This window comes from Suricata suricatta, chromosome 6, assembly GCF_006229205.1.
Source record: "Suricata suricatta isolate VVHF042 chromosome 6, meerkat_22Aug2017_6uvM2_HiC, whole genome shotgun sequence".
Lineage (NCBI taxonomy): Eukaryota > Metazoa > Chordata > Mammalia > Carnivora > Herpestidae > Suricata > Suricata suricatta.
The window spans coordinates 40,842,722-40,865,456 of NC_043705.1; the positions used below are offsets into that span (position 1 = coordinate 40,842,722).

Consider the following 22,735-nt stretch of genomic DNA (forward strand, 5'->3'; position numbering starts at 1 on the left):
CACCACAGCAGCCTTTCAGCCCACTCATGGACTGTGGCATAAACTGCACTGTTCCTCCAGATCCTAACCAAAATATCTAAGAAGGTCAAGTTCATCTTAAAGGGTACCCTACTGACTCTTTTTAACACTCTTCTCTGCCATTCCCAGGACCACGACAGAGATATTGCTGGGTTCTAATGACAGGAGGAGTGAATTTGGGGTTATAGGTCCAGAATAGTTAGCTGCTGAGAAAGGGAATGCACTTTTCTGTGCATCTCAACTACTTCTATTAAAGTTTATGTTAAGGGCCTACTTTTCCAGAATGGGCTCAGAGAGGGAAACCTTTCCCTGCTATTGTCCTCATTCCCACAGCCTCCATTCTACTTTTCCACCTTGGGTTGCCAGGCTGGGACAAGGAAAAAGACTCCCATTTTCTAGTTAATTTCATATTGTGCTCTGTGATGAACACGCTGCACTAAGCAGTTAATGACAGTTAATTAGTTTCGCTTCCTAGGTAAGATATTTCTGTAGCCCCACTGTCCCTAGGCCTCAGGTCAGGAACTTGTGGGTACAAATGAGGCCATATTAACCTTAATTCTCATATTCCAAAGGCTCACAGTTCCCTTGGGTATAGCCCCTGGGCCTCAATATTCTGTGAACATTTCTGGGGGCTTCTACAGGGTCTCTCACCATGTATTTAAGAAAAGTCCATGCCCTTTGAGTGCAATTATTCTCCCTTTAATCACTTCCAGACATTTTCTGGGGTGGCTGGACAGCTGCCTGGACCGCCGACCCCCCACCACCTCCCGACGGACACAACACTGTCCACCTGTACCTGCAGCTGCTCTCTCTGGAGAGGATGCTCCTGTGGGGCTGGCTCCCCTGTGACCTCAAGCTACACAAGCATCCAGAAACCAAAATAGCACTGTGTTCTGTTCAAACCACAATGTCAGAGTCCTGCCTGTGGCAAAAATAGCAGGGGTGGGGTGGGGAGGGGCCCCTCCTCATAGGGGTCAGATCTAGGGCCTGAAGCAGGGCTGGGGACCAGCTTCTGTGTAGCCTCTGTCACTAGAAGCCCCAGCTGCAGGCTCACAAAGGTTGGCCTGCTTGTCCCTCAACATAATGGGCACATGTACAGAGACAGAGCTGTCCAGTTCTCCACCCCTATCTCAGTTGAGGCCCACTGACCTTGAATCTGGCTTTCTGGAAAAAAGTCTGTTAATCAAAGAACTTATTTTAATATACAGGAATTTCAGTACATCCCTTGACCAGTGACAAGAAGAAAGATGGTGGACAAGGCACACACTATGAAATGACAGTTGAAAGTCATCACCAATAAGATCTTGAAAGATAAACATGGGAAAGAGAACCAATCATTTAATATATATTGAAATATAAGTCCCATTCAAAAGCCATTCCAAAAAGAACAACATTACCAACTGTTCCAGAATCAACTCTGATGTAGTGACTGCAAAGGACACCAGATAGAAGTGCTGACCTGAATGGTGACGTTAACTTTCAAGCAAAGTGTACTCACTAATAGCTTAATAAGGAGCTCTCAAAGTTCTCTGAGTTGGAATCCACAGAAAGCACTTGAATCAAATGCAGTCATGGTCTAGTTTGGAGAATATGTTAATTTTCTTCTGGTAATAATTTTAGAAAACATAGGTTTTCTTTTCCAGGCAATTATTTTAATGAATCAATTGGGGTTTCAAGAAATGATTAAATGAGTTCAATTTGCTTTCAGGTTCAGCAAAATGAGATCATTTGTTCTGTTTTTGGTTCAGTTAAGGTCAGGCCCCATGTCTAAAATAGATTAATAAGAATTGGGATAATTTTTTTTTTTGCCCTTTAGGTCCCTTATCCTTCCTTTCCCTTCTTTTCCTCAAACATCTGTTCTTTTGATCTCATTGAACTTTCCTGTATTGCACAATTACTTCTCCTCTCCTCTCCCAAAGTAAACTTATTCTCAAATCAGGACTTCTGGAATGGTGTTCCTTCCTACACACAACTGGAATATCAATTAACCAGGAAGGTCCCTTTTATTTATGCTTTCACTTTCATTAAACCAAACTGCCACAGAATAACATCATACTGGTAGTGTAAGCCTGGAAATGATATGGTCAACATCTGAAGGTAACACTATGTCTCCCAATACAAATGTCCAGAGCTATGTATCAGCACAGATTTAAATAGTCTTTAAAGACATAACATCAGTAAAGATTTCCCAAGTAATAGCTTAAATGGAGAACTTAGAGGCTCAAGGAGAGATACAATAGTAGAGAGAGAAAAAGGAACGATTTCCTTAAAATTATAGAATAGCAATATAAAATTGGTGTTAGTGTTATGTTGAACCTTGGGAGATATGACTTTGTTTCCTAGACATAAGAAGAGTAAGCTACTAGATCTTTCTTACCTGTTATGGTGGCTTTGTTGATGGATGGCTGGTTGCACATGGGTGATCTTCTGACAAAGAGAGGAAAGCACAAAGCAGTAAGTATGTGGTGCATGGTAATCTCAGGACTCTCTGAGGCATCTCAGATATGCCACTTTAACTTAAAGAATTATTTTTAAAGTGGAGCATGCAAATGAAGATTTCTCTGAGACTAGCCAGTTAAGTTCCTAGGCTATAATCAATATTGCACATGTCAAAAAAGTGAAGAGTTAAATCTCATAGTAATAGGTTTTGGGGCAAATAAAGCTGAAGCAAATGTCGCAGGAACATGACAGAGGAGGAGGTTCTTATTGATTGACTACATTCAATTAAATCAGGGCTTACAGAGCAAACACAGACTTTGTGAGTTTGAAGAATAGTCAAGCTACAAGTGGTTTCCCTAATATAGTGGTGAGAAATTTTTGTTTTTGGCACAAATTCTCAGACGTGAATGACTCCTTGTAGAATATATTACAATTAGAGAAGCTATTTAAACTCTTTTCCTTTCTCTTTCTTGATACTGAGAAGCATTTCTGATACATTTGTTAGAGAGGTATATTAATGCTTTGTCCAAATAGATGCTATAGACTTCAGAAATACTATAAACCAAGGTACTTAAATAGATTCTATCTTGTATTCTCTGATGTTTCTGATGCTTGCCAAGTTTTACAAGGTGATTATATACCCCTTGAACCAAAAAACCCTGCTATAAAACTAACATGTACTCTCTACAGAGTCCAGCATAATGTATCCACTATTCAATTAGTGTTTAATAAATTATGTTGAAAAGAATTTCATTTCTGGGATATAATTCTATAAAGCTGTTACTTATAATTGGAAGCTTTTAAAATATTGCATAGTGATCTTTAACACTTAATTAACACTTACAAAACACTTACTGTGTGTCAGACACTGTGCTAAATGAGTACTTTAGATGAATAATCTACTTTGATCCTCAAAAGAAATCTTAAGCAGCCTATCTCATGGTTTTGATTTTACCAAAAAGGAAAACAAAGCTATGGAAAGTCGCATCACTCATTCAGAGTAAGAGAGCTGAATTTTCAGCTAAAGCTGTGGGATTCTAGAGCCAGAGCTCTACTATCCTGCCTTCCCGCCCCCCCAAAGTTGCTTTTGTGGAAAGTGGACGAACAGCCACACATCTGTGCGAAAGACAGACTCCTACAGAGCCGTGTTCAAATCTGCTCTCCTGAGATGACTTGTCTGGCCCTGACTTAGTGCTTTTAAGTTTATTGATGTCCATTTGGGGTTGAAATTTTGTGTTTCTCTGGAAATGCACCAAAATCAACTGCCAAGTTATTTTAGTTTTTATTAGTAAGTGAGATGAGAAAATGTAAAACTTGATTAATGCTTCATAAAACAGAAAGGGCGATGCTTTAAAATGCTACTCTTAAATAGATCTAATCTTCTTGCTGAGAGTATATTATTCAAATAATTTATACCTTAATTACTCCTTTTTTAGTCCTTTCTCTGTGAAAATTTAGAAAGCATTTTACTTGAAAAAGGTATCTAATGAATAGTCTTAAGCTTGTCTATGGTTTTAGAAAATCAGGTTATTGACTTGTTATTTATTATCTTCTCTTAATAACAATCCTGTTACTTGGGGACTTGGGAAATTGATATTTCAACAAGTAATGACAAGCAGAAAATATTAATCATTTGATCCACGGTTACAGTGGTAAATCATTTAATGGAGAATGGGCCAGAACTCACTCTGGAATTGAAAATCTCAGACAAGAAAGAACAAGATGATCGAAACCAGTGGTGGACTAGCAAAGTCAGCAAAGCACACATGAGTATCCACAGGGGCCAGGCTTCACACGCATTTCTCCTGGACTTGTTTCCTCTAGCAAACAAAAAGGGTGGATTGTGCAAGGTTGCACATGCCTTCCATGAGGTCCAAGGGTAAGCTTGGAAATGTTTTAGTGGCATTGTAAGTGTCCAGCTGGGAAAATTCAGATTCCCTCATATGATGAACCAGAGTTATACCATTTCGCTATCACTGAACACAGCAGAACTTGGCTGTATAGACCAGATTCTGCTACTCTGATGTGTGAAGAGGTTGACTCAAGAGACTACAAAAGGCCTTTACTTAGAGTCTATCAGCTAATGTTATTTGGTTAGATGTCACTGGACACACAGTAGGTCAAGTTTAGGCATAAACTATGAGTTTCTATCTTTCTCTAGCTACTCTTTTTTGCTTTAACCTGTTTTGTCCTTGCAAATCAGTCAAAAACTTTGTCTGCCAATGAACAGATCTTAGGTTATCTTTTTAGAGACAGAAGGCCAGTCTGCTGCCTTCACACCTGTCTGGTCAACTGTTTTCCTGCCACAAGTTTAGATGTTGGTCCCCAAGTGACTATGTCTGAAGGAAGTGTAAAAGGCAGTATAAAGTTTCTAGTTTGTCTATTCAAGATCATGCCTTAATTTCCTGAATAATATTTGGGATTAAAGTGTTTGGGAGTGATGCCAGTAATTTCATGCCTCCTGTGAGGCTGAGGCCTTCCATAGAGAAGGTGACCTTACCTATGAGTTACCAAAGGCCAAACTCACCAGGGGACTGTTGAGGTCACTGTGGTGTTATATGGCCATGGAGCACAGAAGACGTGCTTGGTAATGGTAAACAAATACCTCAAGTACACCCTCAGATTCCACATGCTACAATATCACCTCACTCTTCTAGCCAAGAGGCACATGCAGAGTGACTGCTCTGTGCTGCCTATCGTGCTGGGCACCAGGAACACACGTCAACCAGATACAACCCCTGATCGCCGTGGGCTGACATTCTTCAGGGGCACTCAGACAAGTAAATAGGCACCTGGAGCACACAGGGATGGAGATGTGCTAACACAGGAGTTAGGTGCAGGACACAATTACACAGAGATGGAAGGGTGTACCATCAAGTCTGGGATCTATGTGTATGTGTCAGGGATGATGACCCCAAATAAACTGTATGTAAGCTGCGACCTAAAGAATGAATTGCAATTAGCCCCATGGATGAAGGGTGGTGGAGAAGAAGGTGAGAAATGTTCATACTGAGGAAACAGATCTGCAAATTCATTACTAGGGAAACAGGGCTATTGACTGAAGCTTCTGGGGTCTATTCTAATTACTTTCATGATAGCATTTATACTGGTATTTATAAAACCTTTGCTATCATAGAAAATGCATATATAGTGGCCAAAGCTTTTTTAAATTCACAGGGAAGATGTGAATGTGTCATTTACATTATTATGGGATTATTATTTAAGATTATTCAGATCTTTTGGGACGCCTGAGTGGCTCAGTTGGTTAAGCGTCCGACTTTGGCTCAGTTCATGATCTCAAGGTTCACAAGTTTGAGCCCCGTGTCGGGCTCTGTGCTGACAGCTCAAAGCCTGAAACCTGCCTCAGATTCTGTGCCTCCGTCTCTCTCTCCTTCCCCTGCTTGTACTCTCTCTCTCTCTCAAAAATAAACATTTAATACAATAAAAAATTATTCAGATTTTTCATATTCTTTTACACACTTAGATAATTATAATTTCAAATAAACTTGCAGTCACTGTTATCTTAATATTTATTGAAATTTTTTCCTTCTGGAAAATTATTTGGAGTTGATATTTTATTATTAAAGATTTTTGTGTTTATTTATTTTAGAAAGAGGGAAAGAAAGAGGGAAAGAGAGAGCACCACAGAATCCAAAGTAGGCTCCAGGCTCTGAGCTGTCAGTACAGAGCCCGACATGGGGCTCGAACTTGTGAATGGTGAGGTCATGACCTGAGCCGAAGTCAGATGCTTAACTGGGGTTTATACTTTAATGACTTGCTGTTTATTATTAATGATAGAATGTCAAAATAAGGAGCACTTGAATAATCAGTTTTCTACTTAATCATGGAAAGTTATTTTCTCTTTTTAGATTTTTCACCTTTATTAGACCTTCCAAATTGTAATGGTCTCCCATCTCAATTTTCTGTTTTTCAAATGCTTTCTCTGTTATCGCCCACCAAAAAAATCACAATTTTATTAATTACTCCATGAGGCTCCTGATGTGATATTCAGTAATAGCAGGAGAATCAAAGATCTTTGATATGATATGACGCTTCTCCAAGTTAATTGTTGTCTTAGAATTAAGAGGATGACTTTGGATTGGCTTCAAGGCTTGATGAGATTATCTGTCCATGGTTAGTTTATGAGGTAAGCCAAAACGACAGAGTTACTCTGAGGGTGAATAACTGGGCAGAGGACTGATTATGCCGGGTGATTTCTGACAGGTTCAGGCACCATATTTATTTCTCATACTGCTTTATTTCTGGTGTTAGAACCATCACTGTGAAGTATTTATGGAAAATTAACAGGACATCTTAGGACTCATGACTTAGTGTGGACGGTTAGACAGCATGGCAACGACTGAGAGAAATCTAATATATTGCCTTGAGTTCACTCAGACCCAGAGAACACCGTCTAGAATTTAGCACGAAGGGGTGGGGAAAGGGTAACTTACTTGCTAGGTGCTCGATCTTGCAAATTAGTTAACGCAGCAAAGTTGCTTCGTACAGTTCGCAGGCTGGCCAAGACCTACAACAAAAAGGGACCCTGTAAGCTCCTTGGAACGGAGCCATCTTCAGTGCAGTTTAAAATGATCTGGTGTTGTAAAAAGTAGTTTGTTAAGTGAAAACCTGATCCTGCTTGCAGCCTACTTTCACATTTCACTGAACAATCTTTTAGCCCTGAGAGAAGTTTACATGTATATATTTGAAATGTGGAGCGGTCAGACTGCAAAGATTTTCCAGGCAGTTCTCCCCATTATCTATGACTACAGTCACCTAGCAGCAGCTGCCACAGCATTCCTGGGCTCCTCAGCCACCAAAACAACACCCTGGGCAACATACATACAGCATTGTTATGTATTACAAAAATTTGAAATAGTGTAATACAAAATGATAATAAACTCTCACTTTAGGGGTAAAATTTTAAATATACCCAAATTCTCTTTAAACAATTCACTAAGAATGTCAGACTTTAAAGTGAGAAATCTAGGTGGATTTTAAAATCATTTTTTTCACCTTTGCCACGTGGCTACCTAGCAAAGAGAAATTATTTTCTTTGTTAAGGTTATCTGAATAATTAATTTTAAGATTCATAGGGATGCATTTTCACATAAAATGGGATTGCCCCTGGGCCCATAGAAGGCACTAAAGAATTTTGTTGAAGAAATGAACACACAGACACAACACACCCACACACACAAGGCAGGACCAGGATGTCCCACCTACCTCTGAAGATCCTTCTTATTCTAATTCTAGTGCAACTAGAAGGGGACAGAAGAACCAGAAGTAAGATTAGGAGAGAAAACTTACAAATTTTAGTTTGCACTAAAACGGGCGAGTGTACCCCACAGTGAGCCTGTATCAGGTGATATTATAGTCATGTGGGTGACAACCAGAATGTTAAGTTTACCTAAAACAAGTTTCCAGCTGTCCTGTTAGTTGTTACCTAACAACCCAGACTGCCTGGCTCTGGTACGTTTTCAGGGTGTGAATTTAGACAAGTTACATAATCTCTGTCTACCTCAGTTTCCTTTTCTGTAACTCAGGATAGTGATCGCTGTCTTTGAGGACCGCTGTGAAGATGGTATGAAATGACAGGTTAGGTGCCAAGGACAGTGCCTGGCAAACATAAAGCACTCAATGAATATTAGCCCACGAGGCAACATTCCATTTGTTTAATGATCTGGCAGGTACATGGGAGTTTACTTAATGCCTGTCATTGGTAACAAAGGGGGTGGGGAACACAAGTTTGTAATTGCTCCAAGTGTTCCAGAGCTATTTCCAAAATGTTTTCATCTAGCTCTGACTTAGACTAAAGCCAGTCTAAATGTGTTTCTAAGACAAAAATGTCTCAGACATTTCTGAAACTGGCATTGATTCTTGTAAGTCACTGGGGTGCTGTTTATACCCAGGGACAGTGACTACAGCATTATCCCCTGAAGGGGTTAACGGTGCTTGCTGAGGTGCCAACCGTGATTAACTTGGTCACTGGAAAAACGTGGCTCATTATCACATATAAACAACTCCCAGCACTGAAAGGTCACGCTGTCTATGACGGAGTATTCAAATAGCCAAGTGCTGACATCAGAGCATGCCGTCTTTCATTAGGCATGAAATCTTGAATGATGCAGAAACAGAAATAAATCTGATAAATGATCCACTGTCATTAAATCATGCAGGCCTAATTTAGGCTTTAAGAAGTGAATATCAAATACACTACTAAAACATTTTAATGAGATTAACTGCACTCCTTAAATACTCTTTTCTAGACCAAATTTTAACCTCAGAATTCTGAGAGCTTCATCTAACAAATCATAGTAAGTGCACTCAGTTTGACACCTGGGTAAACAGAAATAGTGCTGCAGGTAAACAGGTAATATTGCTGCTCATTTGAAAGGAAACATTAGTCCATGAAAGCCAGACTATAATTGTTTTTCTGTGAAAAGGTGTTTGACTCTGTTATAGTAAAGGTATTAAATCAGATAATTCTGTTTGTTATTAAATTAAAGTTAATGCCTTTTTGTGCATGATTTATATCTTCACAGGGGACAGAGTTTAAACAGAACAAAAGGACAGAATGTATCTTCCCCCTTAATAAATATGAGAACCAAAATTATTGTTATTTGTGAGAAGAGGCAGGTAGGTGAAATTGGGGGCATATGCTCAGGGGTATTAAATATATTGGTACTGTTCTATTACTTTAGCTGATGATTTTAGTGTTCTTGATATTTTAGATAATCACTAGATATATGTGTGAAATATTTCAAAATAAAAAGAGAAAAAAGAAATTTCCTTGCCAGCCCCTCATCCAGGTATGCTGCCGGGCCTTCTCCGTATTGACTGGTAGGTTGTCCGCTCAAGTTTGCTTTTACAAACACTGCTGCAGTAAATAATTTTGTTAGCACATCCTGCCTTATGTGTGCTGGTGTTACATCATTAGTTTTGTGACTACATCATTAGTTTTGTGACAGGACAAATAACACTTTATAAAGTTTCTATTAAGGATTAATTATCTCCTGCACAATGGCACACGTAGGATACTGATAGAAGAGTAAATAAAAGTTCCAGACATAAGCTATGGGGGGGCGTGGTCCTGGATTTTGCTGATCCATCCCAGGTGCCTACATCGTGAGTGCATGGAGTTAGTGTTTGATGCACTCACTTGTCTTGCAGACCACAGAGTGAAGTATCTGGTACTCTAGGCTCTGCCAGGGAACTGGAAACAGTTTCATTCAAGCCCCTGAGTGAGGATTCAGTTGTTCTTTGCTTTTGCTTTAGGGTAGCTCTCACTCCCCTTGAATTCAACCTTTGGAGAACTGTAGTCAGAGCGTTCAAGCTCCTATACTTTCTCCACTCCTTGCGGCGTGCTAACCGAAAACGACCTCGAGGGTTTCTCCTTACACAGCTCAATGGTTAGAAAATGAAGGCCATTTCTTTCTCCTCTGCCCCTCCAAGCAACAGTGTAATCAGCCAAGGTCAAAACTACATTTGCAATGATGAGACATATACAGACTTTAGGAAAGAAATCGTGAGAGTGCTATGGAAAACTTTTGCAGGGCTGCACCATGTATTGGCCCAGGAAAGGGACTAAATGTTATTTACACACATGAAACTCAGATTTTCTTAAATACTTTTAAACATTTATTAACCAAAAAGATTCACTGAAAATAGCAGGAAAATGTGGGCTTTATTAAAAAGTTAAGCAAGTGGAACATAATAGCTTTAAAGAAATGGATATTCTTGTCATGATGATTTCTTGAAAACATTTAAGGAGGAGGTTCCCTCAAAGAGAGAGGCAAAAAAGATGTGGCAACAACATTCTCCTTAGAAACCCCTGCTTAGAAAGTAACAAAGAATTTTGAGGATTATTTTTCATTCCAAATACACTTTATACCAACAGATGGTGCTAAAGTACAGACCAAGAATTGCCAATGGCCTTAGAGAAAGGGAGAGCAAGAAAGAAGTCCTTTTCTTGGTTTTACTTCCAGAAAAAACCAAAAACAAAAACAAAAGCAAAAACAACAACAACAACAACAACAAACTCCCCTGGAGTCAAAGTATAATTATTTATAAGATAGAAAGGTACTTTTTTATAAAAAAAAAAAACTTCTTTCCAAGTTATGAAGTTGCTCTTTTTGTAGGTCAACAGAAGTTGGATATTGATGGTTTAATATAATTAAATCTAAAATATATTTTGATTCCTGGAAGATGCTGGCTGTAATTTCTTTTAATAAAAGATCAAGGAAGAACTAGCAAAGACAACTGAAATGTGAGGACTAGCTTCTTCTACAAGCCTGTAGGGGGCGCCTGGTGGACTCATCAAGCTGGGGACTGAGATGAGCCGAGAGGCAGCTGCAGCTGGGTGGAAGGGGGCAGGGATCCTTGGGGGCATTAAACATATGATACACTGGCAGCGTGACACACCAATGGAGGAGTGATGTCCTGTAGTGTTAATAATTAGTGCCTTTTTTACAAAATTGTCCTAGGTGCTATATTTTGCTTAGAGGAAGGTAAAAAATGACTGCTCTGTTCCTACCCTGTATATCTTCTTAGTCTGAATAACATGGGGGTTTCTCCAGGGATCCCAGATAATACTTGGGCATTTTCCGGCTTTTCCTTAGTCAAATATTCCACTTCTCTTAATATTTTCTACTTCAAGATGAGAAATCTAGTTGGCTTACAGGTTTGCAAGGTAGTCATATCACATATCTGGACAGGTGTGGCCAGAGGCAGCTGCCGAAGAATCAGTTTCCTAAATTTCATCAGTGTTCTGTCTCATTGGTATTCCTTGGTCCAGGAAAAGAACTCTGGCCAAACTGTTACTATACTTGGAGACAGAAAAGGCTTGTTGTAGAGAGGCATGATGTGGCGTGGCATTGGGATTCCTTTCAACACCCAGCCTCTGTGCTTAAGGAAATCCCCACACCAAAAGATATCAAAAAAACATAGGAGAATTTTTCGAAATGGAAATAGGTCACATCTATAAGGGTGTCACTTTTTTGAGGACCAAAATAGGGGAAATATAAGAAATTGGAGGTGGCAAAGAGTTTAGGTTAAACACCAGCAAGCATTTCTTATCCAGACAGTGTTGTGGACCTGGGAACACAGTCTGAGGCATTAGTGTAGGACCTCTTCTGAAGATTACATCTATGCAGGATGGGTTAGGTTTCAGCACTGTCCATCAAATTGGATGTCTTTCTAAATTCTCTTATAACAAGATTTTGTTCTCTTAGCTTCACAGGAAACCATGACTGGAGGAAAAAAAATGGGGAGGGAGGGGTCCTTTCATGTTTTGGAGAGTCACTAGGACATAAAGCAATGCATTCTCAAGTAGAGACAGATGAGGCGGGTTTTGGAGACCTTTGACCTCTTTAGATAGTGTGAGGCCAGTTATTAAGGATTACATAAAGGAAAATACACTCAGAAAAATAAATTTAGGGAGATATAAAGTAAAATGTCAATACTAGTTATTTGGGAGTTTGGAATTATGGGGAATTTTCATTTTTTCCTTTTGTTTATATTTCTTTTTAAAAATTTTCTGAAAAAAATACTATTTTAAAAGGAGAATGTCTTTTTAGCCAGGATAATTTAGTGTGAAATTCTAAATTCCAGAGCATACTGGAGGAAGGGGATAATTCTTGGTCTGTTTGAACACTGTCTTGTCTAAAATCAAGTCTCCTGTCCATTTGCAAAAACAACGATGATATATAAGCTAAATAATGTTGACGTCACTTCAACTGACTAAACATCTTTTATTTTAAGCATTATCTATAATATTTAGCATTCAATGGTGAATATGATATCTTGTCCTAAAATTTTAAGGTATTATTGTTTAGGTCAATAAAATATACTAGGAGGTGTCCAATAGGGTTGAAGAAAAGGTCACAAACAAACTATTTCTACCTAGGCTTTCTTACCTGCTTTCCCAAAGATGCCCCATCAGTGGTGAAACTGTTCAAGAGTTAACAGGTTTTTTTTTTAATCTCTCTTTTCTAAATTCTAGTGTAGCATTCCAGATCATGTACTCGAGTAAAAGGCCATTTGTGAAAAATATGAAGCGCTTAAAAAAAAAAGTCTGCAGCCTCTGGGCCAATGCCACCTTCCATCATTAAGCTAATCATAAGTAAACTCTTCTAAATACATTCTGGATTATTTTTAAGCATCAGATATGCTTACATATTATGCAGAGTTGGTTTATACTCAAAGTCCTAATTTCAAAAGGATTAAGTATATATATTTATTTAAACAGTTTACTAACAGAAACTAAATGATTTTTTATATCTACAGATTTTCAGTGTACTAAAATTCTGTTAGTTTTGTGGTAGATTATATGACTACTATATAATATGTCTAATTATATAGATTTCCTAGGAATTTAAGAACATTTATAGTAAGGACCAAATCAAATTTATTAATCTATTTATTGGGGAAAATAAATTTTTAATAAGAGTATTTATTATTATTTAATAAATACTATTGAAGTGTCATAATACAAAATTTTTTCTCATTTTTTAACTAAATATTTAGATATATTTTTCTTACAACAGTATCTAGAGACTTTAGTCAGAATAATTAATTACCTGAATAAACTGTAGTTGGAATGATTGTTTCTATGTTTGGTAATGGTTACTTATGTTATTTTACCTGATTTTAATTGTTCACCCAACTCTCATTCATTGAAATAAAATTATGTATACTCAATATTAATGAGTTAAAAATCCCTGAATTTATATGATCTTGCTATCACAAAACATAATTAAAACAATGAAGAGTGTAAATGCTTTTTGAACACAGAAATATAGGTACTAGAAAGAATTTATGATCTCTGAAAAAACCTCAAGCAAACAAGACTTTAATCTTCTAAAAGATATGGTCATCATATTCTACTTTTAATTGCTGGCAGTAATGAAAAAAATCACTAGTATACAGTATGTTATTTATGGATTCACTAAATTTTTAGTCTAAATGATAGCTATTATAAAATTTCAGGAACTTTGAAAAAGTGTAAGAATTATACATAATCCTATTATCTAAACACTGCCATTACAGTTTTTTTAAAACTATTATAACATTTTAGAGATGAAAGAGCTCTTAGTAATAATAACACTTAAAATTTATTTTGTTTTCTAGGAATCATTCTGAGCATTTTACAAGCTTATTTTAATATGTTAAAAACCTATCGAAGTAGGTTCTATTGGAATTGTCACTTAGCAGAGGAGTAAATCAGGCGGGGGGGAAGTTCCGTGATTTCCGCAAGGCTGTTCACCGAGCAAGAGGAAGAGATGGGGTTTGAACTGGGGTCCATCTTTATCACACAAGTCCTCCACATTTGCCATTGAAAAAAGAAGCCTTCAAGAAGTTAAATGAGTTGCCCAAGGCACTAGAACTGGTTTTAGTTAGAATTATGATTAGTTCTTATTATGATTTTTGTAATCTGTCTGGATCACTTGTATTCTCATACTCAACATTTCTTTTTAGCAGTCAGTGTTGGTTTTAAGCCTGTTTCATGCCCTGGTTACATCAATAATATCCCATTCTGTCCCCAGTCTACCTATGTCAGTGGCTTTCAACTTTTCTTAGAAAAATACTGGGCCTTTAAAAAATACAATCCAATAGCTGGATTTTTGGATTCAGTTGATCAGGGATATGGCCTGGGACCTGGGATTATGGGTTTATGTAGGTGATTCTAAATGTACAGCTAGGGTAGCAAAGCCCTGACCTATACAAAGAATATTTGCTTTTCAACCATATAATATATATTCCAAATGCTTTAGATCATTTTATCATCTTCTAGTATTTATGTCATATGGTTAAGGTATTTTCATGATTTGTATACCTAAAGGGAACAAATAAAGATAAATTTAAATCTTTTAAAAGGACACATAAAAAAGGGAGTAAATAAAGCATTAGGTTGAACTGAAACATTAAATTTCAAGCGCTGATCTAGTACCTAATTATACTAAATGTAATTTAATCCATGGTATAAACTTCTGCTTCTAGTGTTTATATCAGTTCAAGAAATATGGTACCATTTAAGTATGTCACTTAGGTAATTTGTAATCTGAAGCAAAGACATTCTTTGGGTCTATGGGTTTATAGGAAAGAGTCCAATATGGTTAAGGTCACATCCTCTAACCTTGCCTTTAAATTACTTAAAGGAACCACACAATTTTTATTTGTACTTGCATGTGATTTACAATGAAATTAATAAGCAGAACCAATCCCCCAAATTAAATTTTCAAATCTGCGACAAACCTGCCCATTCACCCAGCAGTGCTTACCTGAGCAAATGGAGTCACAATCAAGTCATCTCCATGTCTGAAAAACAAACCAAATCTTGGGTTAGCAATTATGATAATTCTATGACCACTTTTAATGGATATTAAATGGTAAGTTCCACATTCATAAGTTCCCATCGAGAATTACAGTAATTCCATCCTTATTCTTCAGCACATGTTCTTCCCAGCCAGCAGGGTGAAAAAAATGTCTTCTTGGATGTTAAACATTGTCCAGTTGCCTTGGTTAAAAGGGGCTTCTTGATCATCAAGCAAGGTCACTGCTGCTCATTAAGTACACAGGACATGTAACAGTAGAAACTGAGTTTCGGCAGTAGGGCCAGAGGTTTACGCGTGTCTTCTTAACAGGAGGAATTAGTAAGGGTGCTATGGAAGGGGCTAGCAACCACAGTGGCTTCAGTGAGAGGCTCCTGGACCAGCTACCATTTGAAGGTGATGAGCATCGAGTCTTCCGCATCATGGTGTGTGAGTTTTGGAAAGGCTGGCAACTGTAGATGACATGGACTGCATCATACACTAATAAAAACCCAGCGAACCTTTTCAACTGGCTCACGTCCCGCTGCTGTAGCTACGAGGGAATGTTAGCCCGTGTGTGCTGTTGCTGCAGCAACCGCGGCTACACGGAGCCTGGGATGCAGGAGCAAGGTGTCAGCATGACGTGTCTTGGAGAAACCGGGAAAGGCGAGGGAAGTTGTGCAACATTCTCCTTAGAGGGAAAGTGAGGGACCAGGGCCTAGAGTTCTTTCGTGGTGCTTCTTAGCCTGAGTAACTCGTGACAAGCATTTCCAAAATCTCCATGGGGTATTTCTTGATCTGGCTAGCTGAAGCTCTTTCATCAAAGGTGAATGTAATTACTTGACATAGAAAGCTTCCTGGACATGACTTTGACGGAGAACACTGCAACTGAACTATTCACTCAGTCATGAACAATTCTGAAACAAACGGAATGACCTAAAACAACACCCATGAAATATGCTTCAGCACAAGCAGCCCATGGATGACGTCAGTACACGGATCATTACCAATGATTAGACCAGTTGTTACAGTCATCATCAAATTATAGAGATCTCGAAATTCAAAGTGTGGGAAAATAAAAAGCAGGGAAAGGTTGGAACACACTTTCAAGGAAACATGCTTTGTGGCAACCCTTCGCTCCAAGATTACATTTGGGCTGGGGGAGAGGACCTGGTTTTTGTAGAGATTATTCAGATGGCCAAAATTAAACTAATGTGAAATCTAGATATTTTCCCAAGGGACAGTCTTCTATCTTATTTTTATAATTGCCTGACTACAAATTTTATTTTCTAAGAGGAAAGTTATCCTGACCAAGGCACAACCATCTGAAATTGATCCCTGGAAATAAATCATCTATTTTTTTACATGAGTTTATTGGATGCCTCTAAACTAAAAAGGGTGTGAATGTTTCTTAAAACATGAATTCTTTCTTTGGTTGTATTTTATTCCCAAGCTATGTAAAAATATATTTAGAATATAGAATATTTAGGATGATTTATCAGTCTTTCTTCCCTTCTCTGTCAAAGCAGAAATAAAGTTATAATTTTACTGATGGAGAAATTTCATTCTTTTAAATTGCTCAGAAACAGTTTTTGCCAAATATCTCAAGATTGTCTCAGTTCAGTAATAGTCAAATTATGTCTGCCATTTCTTTTTTTTTTTTTTAAGTTTATTTAGTTTGGGAGAGAGAAAAAAAGAGCAGGAGAGGCACAAAGAAAAAGAATCCCAACTAGGCTCTGCACTGGTAGCATGGAGCCCAATGTGAGGCTTTTTTTTAATTTAAAAAAATTTTTAAAAAATGTTTTTTATTTATTTTTGAGAGACAGAGAGAGACAGCACGAGCAGGGAAGGGTCAGAGAGAGAGGGAGATACAGAATCTGAAGCAGGCTCCAGGCTTATCCGACTGAGCCACCCAGGCACCCCGCGAAGCTTGAACTCATGAAATGAGAGATCATGCGGGCACCTGGGTGGCTCAGTCGGCTAAGCGTCGACTTCAGCTCAGGTCATGATCTCATAGTTCCTGAGTTTGAACCCCGCATCAGGCTCTATGCTGACAGCTTAGAGCCTGCAGCCTGTTTCGGATTCTGTGTCTTCCTCTCTCTTTGCCTCTCCCTGCTCATGTTCTGTCTATCTCTATCTCAAAACTAAATAAACACTAAAGAAAAAAAACCACACAATTAAAAAAAAATGCGAGATCATGACCTGAGTTGAAATCTAGAGTCAGACGCTTAACTGACTGAGCCATCCACGTGCCCCTCTCTTATTTTAATGGGCAAATGTTCTCAATCAAGGGCAGGCTCTGTCCTCTCTTTTTCTTTTCAAGATGATGTAATGCTTCAATCATTTTTGAGTAAATAACACATATATAATGTTTAAATCTTCATCTAAGCCCTCACCACAATATTAAAATGTTTCATTGGACCTACTGTCACAAGTACAATGATGCAAGTAAAATGTATGTTATTTTGTGAATGTAGGAAAATAAATATTATGTGAACATATATTTTAGTTGTATCATACAATATACTTATTATAATAAAAAATAAGATCTGGTAAGTATGATCCAAAGAAGATTCATTTTGTTATTACCAATAATTTGGATTAAAGTATGCATAAATTTTAATCACGTATGATTGTACACACGCATAAAAGCCTATGACAGAAAATGATTCTGAAATGCTGCATTTGAATAGCATTCCCAAAAAGGAAGTTTTTAACAAAGAAACTTAGATAATTAAAGTGTAGCTAGAAGGAGCTATAATACAACACAAGATCAATGGGACTCCCTAAAATGGGAAGAGACTATTAGGGTCCCCTATTTGATGAGAAGCTTGCTTCAAATTTGCAATGAGCAGTGTCTGGAGATTTGAAATTGTACCTCCTCATATGATTCTTCTGAAGAAGATTATGTAACAGTGTCTCTCATTTAAATAAAATCAAACATAACAACAACAAACTTTAGTAAAAAAGGAATGGGAATGTTTTAAGGGAAGAAAAATAGCTTTTTGAGGGGATTGGTATATTTATAGGGTCAGGTTGGAAGAGAGTGATAGGGAATGGGAAAAAAAAGCAGCTCCGTTTTTGACTTCATATGTAAGTACGTATTATGCATGTGGGTGGTCGGGTTTGCGCCTAGGTAATAGTCGCAGCAGTCTGTGCCACGTACCTCTGGTCTCATGATGTGGAAGGAAGTGCTCAGTACCCTGCCGGGGCTACCATGGGCTGAAACAGAGTCACTTATTCTAAGCAGGGAGGACTGGCTGTGTCCTCTTCCAGAGAGAACTTGGTGAGTCCCACCGGCAGGGGAATGCAAGGCTCAAGGTGCACTGTTGAATTTTCTATTTTTCTAGAGGAATGACAATAAGAGTTAAGAACTACTCCCTGTGTCTTAGGCACCCTTTCCCTACTTCTGTATCTCTTCCTATTATATTTTCTACCCTCTTTCTTTCCATAATAAGAAGTCACAAATATTAGTAAAAAAGCTGAAGGAGTGAAACCCAAAAGCAAACTCTTTCACAAAGATTTTACTGGGATCCGGAAACTATTTCAGTACTTAACTGGGGGGGGAGGGGGCGGGGGATGTCACCTAACAAAATGAATTCAACCCAAAGCAGCACTTCAGAATATAATTTTGTAAACTAGCTCATCTCAAAATCATGTTGAAGCACATTAGGGCAGCAACCTTTCCATGCTTTATTATTACTAAACCAGAAGGAAAGGCAGATGAAGTTAGAGAAGAAGTGTTACTTTATTAAGCAAAGAGCCCTAATCCTATGATACCAAAAGCATTAGTGGCCACAAAGTACTCACTGCATCTGAAGTTATATGTTGCAAACTTTAGCACAAGTGGTTATATGAACTAGCATTCTGAAGCAAAGCCATGGGCTGAGGCTTACTTTCTGAATCTAATCTGGGGCCAACTTCTTTGTTTTCTGTGCTTCACTCTTTCCTGCTATAAAACTAGAAAGGAATTCTCCTCTGGGGTATGTCAGGAGGATTAGGGAATTGACAAACTTACTGATAACTGGTCTTTTGAAATCCTGGTGTTTTTCTTCCCTTTGGCTCAAAACTATCACTTCTCTTCAATTCACCCTTGATCCACTTCTTTTGGAATTAGAGAGAAGCAAGTAAGTTCCCATTTCTAATATGAACATAAAAAATGCTTCTGGGCCCCTCGGCTATCTGACAACACACAGGAGGAAAGCACCTCCTCACCACGCTGCTTCCGTGTTCACACAAGTACAGACACGCACAAAATACCAACAGACAAACAGAGAAACACAGTCTACTTGAGCCTCACATAGGACTCCGCGCTCACAGTGCAGAGCCTGCCTGGGGTTCTCTCTCCCTCTCTCTCTCGGCCCCTCCCCTGCTCACTCTTTCTCTCTCAAAATTAATAAATAAAAACTTAAAAAACAAAAGAAACACAATCTACTTGACCTTTCCAAAAACTGATAAGTACAATTTGAATGTAAATCATGTACAAACTGTAGAAACCTTCAAAAATATAGAAAAACACCTGCAGAACTACTCAACAATAGCTGTCGATAATATTTTCCTTCTGGATGTATGTCAGCACATGTATATTATATATGATTTTTATGGAGCACAGTATTTCTTACACAACTAGAGTCATATTGGGTATTTCATTTACATATTGCTTTTAACATTAAATACATCGAGTCATGAAAAACAGTACATACCTTTTTACTTTTAAAACATTTTTAATGATTCTTGTCTATTTGTAGTAATCTTTAAATTTTTCAAGCAGACATCAATCCAAATGTATTACAATGTAAGTGCAATTCTATTCTAAAATTAAAACAATTTTAAATAATTGTATGAATACTCAAATTTTAGTTTCATTCATTCATTTAGTTTTTTATTTCTTTAAAAACAACTTAGTAAAGGGGCGCCTGGGTTGCTCGGTCTGTTAAGTGTCTGGCTTCAGCTCAGGTCACGATCTCAGAGCTCATAGGTGGGTTTGAACCCCACATTAGTCTCTCTACTATCAGCACGGAGCCTGCTTCAGATCCTGCCTCCTCCCTCTGTTCCTCACCAGCTGATGCGTGACCACGTGCTTGCTCTCTGTCTTTCTTTCCCTCTCTCAAAAGTAAATAAACATTAAAAAAAATCATAAAGATAATGTGCTTATTTCTGAGAAAGCACTCATAAGATAAAGCTAAATGTTAAAATAATACATGAAGAATTGGGGTCACTGAGAAAAAATTCATGGGGATATTGAATATTTTAGGTTGCTACCATTTTACATTAAAATCATAAAACTATGGTTTCAGAGAATAAAGCTATGATGAAAAACTTGGCTACCAAGTACAAGTTGTGAAACTAAATTCTGTTTTTTCCATAGATATCATTTTTAAAAGGTGATCTATTTAAAAAAAATAATGTTGGCTTTGAGAAACTATAAATGTCACATTTAAGAATATAAGGAACCCTCCAAAATTGCTTATGAAGAAAGTATTATGATTCTGATAAACCCCTAGTAGGCATTACATTGCTAAAACAAACAAACAACAAATGAAAAAATGTACTTCATTTGTATATGATTGATATTGTTCCTCTGTATTATTTGGCCTTTTAATTTAGAACTGGCTCCGCTCTGAATAAAAAAAAAAATTAAGTAGTACCGACATTTATGAATCCCAGAGAATGAAGTTCCTATAGAACAAAGCCAATCTCTGGCAGACCTGAATGTGATTTTCTTCTTTGAAGCTACTGCCATGTAGAATTCAAATAATCCATCACCACAAAAGCTTGGTCCTATGGTCTAAAGTCACAACTACCAAAACTTGCATTTTGGCAAGAATGTCTAACATTTTACTGGAAATCCAAAATAACGTAAATTACTACAGGAACAAAATTAAAGCTGTTTAATACTGTATATGGTAGTAGGTTCCAATTTCTTTTTTTACTATCAAACTCCAAGCCACATTTGTGGGTGTTTGTATATCTAGCTTGGATGGGTTTTTTTGCTAATGTGAACTATTGTTACCAGTCATCAAGTTGGAATGTTTACCCCAGTTGAAGAGCACCTGTGTATTTATGTCCTATACCAGCATAGAAAGGAGAAACAAACTTACAGATCTTTCCTCAATTGTAATAGAAAAATAAGCTAATATAAATACAGGTGAAGGAGATCACTAATGTTCTTAAGTTTATTGGGGAAACAGCCTATCTTATATAGTTTAACCCTTTCTTTGCCCTTGAATTGTAATTTCCTAATATACTTGAGTAATAACTTGTTCTGAAGTCTTTTACATTGACACTCCAAAGAATAACTCAATGTCTTGTTGATTTTTAGCACTGGTGGCCCTTATAATATGTTACTATTATTTTTTTCCTTGAAATGGAGCTCTCAGGATAATTATTAAAAAATGAGTACAAATATATAAAATTATAGATAACAATGGTAATAATCACAAAGATTTATACTTATTATAAAGCAGTAATGACCACTAACATTCACTGAATGACTACTGTGTGCCAGGCACTGTGTAAAGCACTTTACACTGAGTTTCACTTATTAAAGTCTTTTTGTAGATGAGGAAGGAGAAGCTCAAGGAGGAGAAAAAAATGCATGCCTATGGAGTGATGAGGCTAGGATTCAAATTCGGGTGGATGACTTTGGTGGGTCTGCGCGGAAACACTGCACATCTGTGTCTGTAACAAATTTATCAATGCCCGAAGCACATTCAAAACAATGCCCAACCTCTAGTACATTTTCCATTTATGGAAACCATCACTGGTTTCAATGACTTACAGAACAAGCTTTGCCCACCTAACTGATTTGTATGTCCTTCCACCCTGAAATGAAATAATAAATACAATGAAGTAAAATAATTTTTGGTTTCTAACCAGGTGATAGTTCTGGCTGAGGGTTGAATATTGTATGTCTACATTCAATTTTTTTTAAGTTTTTTATTTATTGAGAGACAGAGAGACAGAGAGAGACAGCGCGAGCAGGGAAGGGTCAGAGAGAGGGAGATACAGAATCTGAAGCAGGCTCCAGGCTCTGAGCTAGTTTGTCAGCACAGAGCCCAATGCAGGGCTTGAACCCACAAACTGTGAGATCATGACCAGAGTCCAAGCCGGATGCTTAACTGACTAAGCCACCCAGGCGCCCCTTAGTTTGTAGCAGGAATGTAAACATGCTATATGTAACAGAGTCGTCTGAAGATGACATTTATGTGCATAAACATTTATATGTAAATATATATAAATGTATGTATGTGTTTGTGTGTGTGGGATCCTTAGGAAAATTTTATAGGCTCTCTTTCATTTGACATAAGTATGTTGGTCTTCTGCCTCTGTATTTCAAAGGGCAGGGAAAAAATTTACTGTGGGAGAGAAAACCCACCACCAGCCTCATTAGCATAAAGACAATTTATTATTTTGCCTGTACAACTCAAAAGAAAAAAATTCTTTAAAGAACATCTGCTCTGCAAACCTTACATTTTATGGAATATTCCATTCCATATGGTTACAACATCATATAAAGTGTCCACACAGAGCCTGCAATCTGGGGTTGGGCAAGCCATATATGGGAAATTTCTGTACCTTCTCCTAATTGTGCTGTGAAATTAAAACTGCTCTAAAAAATAAATTCTAAAAATTAAAAACAAACCCACAAAAATATGTAATTTTAGAAATGGATGTGACCTTAGACGTTACTTAGTCTTCTGAAATTTGGATCATTTGTTCACTTCTTATTCACATTTTAAGAATTACAATCAAGACTGATATTTGACTCCTCAAATTCTTAAAACAAAACTGCTCAGTTTTTGACCCAGGCGTGCTCTTATCATGCACACTGATGATAAAACAAGTGGAAGTGGGGTTAATTCAACAGAAGCAAATCTTCTCTAGTTTGAAGTGTAATCTCTTCTTTATTTGTCATAAAGCAAAAATTTAGGCATTATTAGAGAAGGTACACAATCCCAGTAAAT

At 37.6% G+C, this 22,735-nt stretch overlaps 1 protein-coding gene across 3 annotated transcripts in view; it reads right to left on the reverse strand.

Annotated features, from left to right (window-relative positions):
* PDE4D (phosphodiesterase 4D) overlaps positions 1-22,735 on the reverse strand; it is a 340,478-nt gene that overhangs the window by 179,621 nt on the left and 138,122 nt on the right. For all 3 annotated transcript variants that reach the window (XM_029942277.1, XM_029942278.1, XM_029942276.1), the window contains exons 3-5: positions 14,739-14,775; positions 6,912-6,985; positions 2,396-2,445 (exon numbers count right to left, since the gene is read on the reverse strand). In XM_029942277.1, the coding sequence (XP_029798137.1) occupies positions 2,396-2,445; positions 6,912-6,985; positions 14,739-14,775 (161 nt within the window). The remainder of the gene's footprint in view (positions 1-2,395; positions 2,446-6,911; positions 6,986-14,738; positions 14,776-22,735) is intronic.